Here is a 7942-nt window from a genome sequence, read left to right on the forward strand (position 1 = left end):
CTCAACGGTCATTTAGGGGTGACCGGGGAAGCCTGCGAGTGCCACGTCATAACAACAAGGGATTGTAAGGGGAAGGGGAAGAGGAGGGAGGGAGACCGACAAGGGGAAGTACAATCGAACCTTTCCGTTTTTAGTTGTTATTCCATTTACGAGTTTTTGACCAAATTGGACATCGCTCGTAGATAAATTTACGGGTTAAATGCGTTTTACCCCCTTTACTTTGGCATAAAATCAATTTACCGCTCTCTATTTTGCCTTTAGAGGGACATTTTGCATTTAAGCCTGCCTTTCATCTATTTGCAATTTACACCTTGTAGTTTTACTTTTTTTACGGATTGAGTATTTTGTTTATGTTAAATATATGCAGAAAACACCTTGCTGTTAGTTTCACTAAGTGAACTTAACTAAACTTATAGGTTAACTTAACTATGCAAAAGATTATTAAAAGAGCTAAATATATTTTACCCCCTTTTACTTATGCTCAAAATTAGTTTACCTTGAAAAACCTCAAACCGGTCTATATACTTACGACTAAACTGAAAAGTGTTAATTTTTCTGTCAAAATTAATAGAGCTTGCCCAAATGACTAAAATGGCTCTATCGTGTTTATTAAGCAAAATAGATGAGTATTTTTATCTGATTTTTTTTAACTTCATATTTGTCTTATTTCTAGATGTAATATAACTATTAAACTTTATAATAAACTAAGCTTAATACTACTTACTACATAGCCAGTGGAATCTAGAAAGTAAGAAGAAAACACGTGAGTATTTTTTAAAAGAAAAGAATGCTTATGTAAGAGGAAAAGAGCAATTTGGCTATAAAAAATAAAAAATAGAGAGAATTCAGGCCGACGTTTAAAAGTTCTGAACGTGTTCCGTTATACTAACGGTCTCACTTTAGTTATTATTATAGTGTTTTAGTTTGAGACTTTTTAATATACATGAGATAAAAGTGTTTTTCGACAGTAAAATATATTTACCCCTTACTAAAATATCTTTGCCCAATCCAAAATACGTACCCCAAAAAACCAGATCTAACTTAAAATACCCTTATTTTAATATCTAACCCAAAAAGATATTTACTTAAGCTAAGAGACTAGAGGATAAATGATGTTAGATAAGAATTTACTTTAAATTGTAGTCGAATCAAAATTGCTCTCTATTATTGCTTTGACACTTGAGGTTGGAGGAGAAGATGAAATTCATTTTGGACTTAAAGTATGTAAGCCCACAATTATTTAATTTCTTTCAAAAAATAAGAAACTATCATTCAAATATATATATATATATATATATATATATATATATATATATATATATATATATATATATATATATATATATATAATAACTAACTTCAAAGTCATGACCCAAGAGCATTTTCGGTCGATTTTTCCTACATATCCTCATTTTCACCAATAAGTTTAAAAGACAAATCTAGTTCACAGAATAATCATTTACTGCCACTACTTCATGTATACAAGATTTGGGCAAAGAGCAAAGAGATGAGTACAATCTCCCAGTAAATTATTTTGGTACTCCAGACATGCACTGCAGCAATCAAAGCCAAATTCTCAAAAGACATGCACTGCAGCAGAGACATAATATCTTGTCAAATGTAGCAATTCATTGTAGAATCACAGGTTATGGTCCACAAGTTTTTGTTTCATGTCAAATGTTCTTTATTTCAGAACCAAATTTGGTAAACACTGAGTTCAGCAAAGTTGATCCAAACAGTTTGGATGATAATGGGAAAATCTGCAGGGATTCAAACCCTAGCAAACAATGCATCAGGTTACTCAGATTGATAAAACAAAGTAGGCTTTCAACTCAAAAGGTTTACATTTAAGTCAGAGTAAGTGATCGCCAGTTCATGATAGTGCCTTGTGAACTTCGGCAGTAACGTCTTTTGGGGGTTTCTCGGCATGAAGCTCCTCCACTAACCCCTTCTTGGAGTAGTAGTCAATGACCTGCAGTAGGCAAAAAATCCATGTCACGCTTCAATTACAAAGACAAATTTTTTGTCATGATTTAAATAAAAACTATATTGCACAAAATAAATGTTTCCATCATATGCAGCTATACTATAGAAAGTTACTGGAGATGCATTAAGCAATAAATTTTTAATGGTAAGTACTACAACTCATCCATTATTTTACCCTAAATTAATGCAGCTCAGATTATTCTGAATTAAATTAGCTAGACCAACAAAAGATATGTGGATGAATATTTTGGAAAAAGAAAAGAATACCGTGTCTTTGAAAATAATAATTTAGAAGCAACTCTTAGAGTTAAAGAATCAAACACCAAAATAAGAATGGCATAAATACTCCCTGCATGACTTTGGGACTAATATATGCTTCTTTTTACATGTCTATATACTTTAAATTTTAAATATGAGATTAGGTAAGTTATAAAACTATTGAGCTAAGCAACGACTTTCAATTATAAATCACTGAACCAGACAACAATTTGTACTTAGAAGTCACTGTCAAGTTCAACAGTTTTATAACTCACTTAGTGTTGTATTTAAATTTTGAGATGAACTAGACATGTGATAAAAAAATTTGATAGACTTAAAATAGTCAAAAACTCCTAAGATACATGAATACTAGCTGCATAATGTGTCAGTACCTGACCAGGATACAATGGGAATTCAAATAAAGGCTGAAAAGATCCCACCATATCATTGTTTTAATTTGTTAGAAAAGACATTAAAAGATGAAAAAATTTAAAGGAAACGAAAAGGTGAAAGCAATGTTGTATGTAAAGTATAACTCTATTAAAGCTTTGTTAGTGTATAGTTATTGTTCTTGGCATTATCTAAATATGATGGTGACCATATGACAAGGTATAAAATGTAAGTATTAGGGAAGTTAAAACGTAATAAATACAAATGAGAACTTAGAAGAATTTTTTTTCAGTTATTTATATTAACAGAATAAAAATATCACACCAAAAAGGTGAATAACCATAGGTTTATTACTTTGAAAAAGGAAAGAATCATAGGTCATAGTGTCATACAGGTTGAGTTTGTCCGTGGAAAGCTTCAAGCCTTGACCTGAGCACTTCAGCTGTGTCATCTTTCCTTTGAATCAATTGCTCTCCAGTGACCTTCAAAGAGAAGGAAAAGAAAACAGAGGAGCAATATAAGCATACCAAGATATATAAGACTCCACAACTGCAGATATGATAGGTGAAAATAAATGAAAATTCTCCAAGCATGCAAAACACTTGAGCAATATATTTGACTAACTAAAGATGCAAACAGAAAATTGCATGATATGCAAACGTGGGCTATGAACAGATTCTTATGCTCAACAAACAATTACAAGGACTTGCATATGATGCAGCACTTGCTGTGTCATAATAGGATGTCAACCAAGGATAATGCGCCTAAAGAGAAACAGGTGGTGACAATAGGCGCATATTTAGTGGTAGAGATGATATTGCCAATAATCTGCTTATAAACTGTGAGATGATAAGTTCTGCGATTGGATAGAAAGAGATCTGATTCTCAGGGAAAACCAGCAACAGTGTAATAATGTGGAAACTTGGAGAAGAAATTGTCTGGAAAGGAACAAGGGGGTCTTATTTCTGTATTGGCAGGCTACAGAGATGACAAATAAATGATGCTAAATCTTTTTCCTGGACAAAGTACTGAAGATCCAGTTTATATAGAAAATGAAGATGTAGGAAATTAGAGTAGCTGAAGGGTGGTAGATGGATATTTTAAGTTTTTAGCTATCATACTCTTTGCACTGCAATATATGGATGCAAAAGTATTATAGTTTTGTGGTATTTCTGTTACATGTATTGCCGTATTGGAGTATGATGCAAATATTACCTTTCTTATGGATAAATGGTACAAAGAGCATGAACTACTTAGTTTTGTAAACATAAAGCACCACTTAAATATGATGTCTAAGGTATGTGACAAGTCTGACAAGTTTCAAGCATGCCACAAGTATGACCAAATGATAGAATCTGGATAAGATCGAAATGAGAAATTAATCATCATCTAGTCTTTGTTTGATTTGAGGCTAAGCTCCGATCTTGGTTAGTTAGTCTTATTTTTTAGTTTTAATTTTTTGAAGAGTAAACTTGATGAGACATAAAAAAGATTAAAAAATTATTTAGTTACTAAACCAATTTAAGAGTCTCTAAACCAGTTCAGGGGGAGGGGTCCGTAAACTCATAGCAAACAAGACTCTAAGTTATATACACCTATATAAACGTAAAAGTATAAAGTACATGCTAATATATTGCATCCTTCATTAAAATTAGGGTAAACTCAAAACAAACAAGACCTAAATTCTATACACCTATATAAACGTAACAATATAAAGTACATGCTAATAAATTGCATCATTCATTAAAATTAGACATAAAACAAGTTATTCCCAACAGACTACTTCCTATATACTGAATGTCGCTATACTCTTCATGTTAGTAATATCTTAAGGCATTATAAAGTGAGAGCTCACACAAATAATACAACTGGATCAGTACAAAGTGGAAATCAAATTCAAAGTATGCCATTTAGTATGGCAATTGAAGACCACCATTTGCAAAGGAATGCACACGACTCATGCTTAAATTGAGAAGACCAATATCAACTTACATCATCAACTCCTGGAACCTTTGGAGGTGCAAATTTTGAGTGGTATGTCCTACCACTGGAGGGATGAATCCAACGGCCAGTAATTCTTTCTTCCAATATGGCATCATCAATTGCAAAGTTGAGCACCTTGTCAATTTTGGTGCCCTGCTTTGCCAACATCTCATCAAGCTGCATCCAGAAATTGATTAAGCCTCCATAAGAAAGTTAATACTGAAAATTTATTGGACAACTAAATTACTAAGCAACAAAAAAAATATACTATTATCTGCTTCACATGAAATTGAGGTAAGGACCTTCTGTGCTTGGACAACAGTCCTAGGAAATCCATCGAGAATGAAACCCTTTCGACATGAAGGTTTTTTCATGGCTTCATCAATAATCCCAACAACCAAGTCATCAGAGACAAGCTCTCCCTGTAATAACAAATGAATTCAATGAACAAGCAACTATAAAGAACCATTCTTCCCTTTTCTTTTTTATTTATTCCTTTTTTTTTCCTTTGTTCAATAGCCTCCATGAAGTACCTTGTCCATAGCTTCTTTAGCTTTAGTTCCTAGAGGAGTTTTAGCAGAAACAGCTGCTCTTAACATATCACCAGTGGCCAAATGGCATAAGCAGTATTCATCCTTAATGATAGGTGACTGGGTTCCCTTCCCAGAACCTGGTGGACCTGCAAAATCAAGCAAGCAATGAAAGAATAGAATTTTACTGCTTTTTACCAGCTTGGATCATTGGATGATGCAGAGGCAATCTGTTGTTGTATTCTAATTTCTAGATAAAGGAGCTTAATATACAGGAGGGCTTGAGAAGGATTCTTTATTTCCATCTAGAAAAATACAAGAAAAACGAAAAACATCAGTCATTGTTTTATAATTCCTTGTAATCAAAGTGAGTAGTTCTCACAATCATTATAAACTATGCAACCATAAGCTGAAATATCTGGTTATAATTGTCAATTTGATAAAAGTAGAGTCAGATGACACAAACCTATACTTCTTCACGAAGTTAATATCTTAGGCGAAATTCCAGAAACTATATTTTCAACCATGAACATGAAAAAAAAATGCAAGATAAGAGGAAATAAAAAATAAAAATGAAACATTTGACACATGTGATACCAACAAGGCAATGACCATAGTTGTTCTTTGAAAATGATCTTGATTACGAACAAACAAGTCATGTAGACATGAGATCTGAATCTTTGTAGTGAGAATAGACAGAGTATGTAGAGTCTCTCCTTAAATTCTAGTTTAGAATTATTGGCCTGTAGTACAAATAGGCGCATGAGAAAAACTAGGGAGAAATATTGAATAGAGGTGTAAAATAGGCTAGTTGGCCCACAAGACGCTTGAGCTCAAAATGAACCGAGCTCGAGCTTATTAAGCAAAGAACTAGCCCTTATGTATGATGTACCACGTATATTATATATCTTAGTTGTCAATGTGACCTATTATTGTCACTATTACACGTGATCGACTAGCCCAACCGCGCTATCCCTGTCCAAAATTGCACAAAATGGCTGAACTCAGTTTAGGTCTGGCTAGACCTAAGCCCGAAATAGTAATGGGCGATATAGGCTAGACCTTTGGCCCCTAGCCTGGCTCGTTATGCCCGCTTGCTTCCCATGGTTGTTTAGTCTCACATTGAAAGTTTGGTGCACTGAAAACTACTACATAAGTATTTTTATACGAAACATTGTAAAAATATTTGATAAGCCTGACCTATTACGCTTGGCCCATTAGTAATACTACCAATGCCTGTTACGTTCGGCCCAAGCCCGATATCTCACAAGCTAATAGGTGGTAGCATGCTAGAATATTCTAGCCTGGTCAAGGCTGAGTGATAAGTGGGCGGGTTGGCGAACAAAGGTCCAAGCTCGGTTGGCTTGAAAAGCCCGATCTAAACCTACTCCGCTCAAAGATCACCTCTAGTCACTGTGGTTAGTTGAGCACTTACCAATCTGAGGGCTCGGGTTCAAATGCAAGCATTTAGTCCCATATCGATTGTTGAGCAAAGCTAGAAAGCATTTGCTCCTATTTCTATACTGAACAATTTCAGCTTTTTGAAAGTGAGTCAGCTCAACAAGTCAAACTCAAGCTGGCTTAATATTAGACCGAGTCGAACTCAAGGCTGACCTTAGCCAGCTTGGTTCGAGCTCGAGCTGTGTTAATCATGTTTACAAGCCGAGTCAAGCCCAACTCAAATCACTCAAGCTCAAGTCATTTACTCCCCTAAAAGTTAAGATTTCTATTTCTTTATTTAATAGCTATGGTTTGCCCAGTTGGCAACACATGGACAAAGTAAAGAAATAATCATTTATCCAAATGAGTCCCGTTCCAAATTGTATTCATATACTATATGTCTATCCAATTGCTGTTCCACCTACCTAAATTGGCCTACCACCAACAGTATATTTTATTCTTATACAACAATATAATGCATGTTTATTTGATTAAGAACGATATTAGAGATCATGTCTCTCCCCTTCGACCAGTTTGAATTGACTACTTTCCAAAATCAAGCTTAATTACCACTTCATCTGATCTTTATTGCATCTATTCTACTTAACTATTATTTCATAAGCCTAAGATAATTAACCCAGAAACTTTAGAATATTTCAGGAGGACTATCATTGTTCACTGATACATAATGTTGCCGGGTTGAAGTATAATTTCGACTTACTCTAATATAATAAACAATCACCACAGGTTTGCTCGTTTCGCTATTTGACATTGAGATGGACGCGTAAGGCATAGATGGAACCCCAATTTTTGTGAAAAAAAAAAGAATCTTTTTCTCTGAAGCACACCAAATTTTGAAAAAAAGAAAAGAAGAGATATAACTAAATTACTGTTCCTTTTCTCATCAGCGGCGTTAAGAAAACTAAACAATTTCGAGGGTGAAGGGAAATCTTTTAGAACTCAAGAAAGAAAGAGAAACATACGCTAAAATTTCAAAATGGAACTCCAGAGCCAATTTATCAGCCAAAACACCTGAGATCTCAACGGAAACCGAAACAAAACTACCAGGAAATGAAATAAAACGGTCAAAAGACTAATTATTTTGGAAATTAAGGAAAAGGGTTTAGAGAACAGGGCAGCATATGAATGGATACCGATAAGGATGAGGCGCTTGTCGGGCTTGGACGAGCACTTCATGCGGCGGAGCAGTTCCGCCGTCAGATCCGCCGTCGTGACATCCTCGAGATTCGCCATTCCGGCGCCGCTGCTCCCCTCTCTCTCTCTCTCTCTCTCCACACCAGTTAAGGAAGGAGCTGAGACCTTTCTCTCTCCACACCAATAAAGGACGAAGAGAG

At 34.8% G+C, this 7942-nt stretch overlaps 1 protein-coding gene across 1 annotated transcript; it reads right to left on the bottom strand.

Annotated features, from left to right (window-relative positions):
• Window positions 1–1660: 1660 nt before the first annotated feature.
• On the bottom strand, window positions 1661–7936 carry LOC140778526 (adenylate kinase 4). The gene is made up of 6 exons (XM_073123306.1): window positions 7742–7936; window positions 5151–5296; window positions 4920–5039; window positions 4627–4794; window positions 3027–3116; window positions 1661–1972 (listed from the first exon to the last, which is right to left on the bottom strand). The coding sequence occupies exons 1-6, from the start codon at window positions 7839–7841 to the stop codon at window positions 1874–1876; spliced, it is 723 nt and encodes a 240-aa protein (XP_072979407.1). The 5' UTR covers window positions 7842–7936; the 3' UTR covers window positions 1661–1873.
• Between the last annotated feature and the right edge of the window lie 6 nt (window positions 7937–7942).

The sequence above is a fragment of the Typha angustifolia genome, chromosome 3 (genome assembly GCF_048772165.1).
Source record: "Typha angustifolia cultivar Huaian chromosome 3, ASM4877216v1, whole genome shotgun sequence".
NCBI classification, from domain to species: domain Eukaryota; kingdom Viridiplantae; phylum Streptophyta; class Magnoliopsida; order Poales; family Typhaceae; genus Typha; species Typha angustifolia.

What these genes read in the sequence shown, in the direction of transcription:
- LOC140778526 (XM_073123306.1), bottom strand. Translation starts at nt 7,841, where the DNA reads ATGGCGAATCTCGAGGATGTCACGACGGCGGATCTGACGGCGGAACTG. An exon ending in CTAAAGAAGCTATGGACAAG is followed by an intron (nt 5,040 to 5,150) that starts GTACTTCATGGA and finishes TTGTTATTACAG; the next exon opens with GGAGAGCTTGTCTCTGATGA. An exon ending in AGGTTCCAGGAGTTGATGAT is followed by an intron (nt 3,117 to 4,626) that starts GTAAGTTGATAT and finishes TTCTCTTTGAAG; the next exon opens with GTCACTGGAGAGCAATTGAT.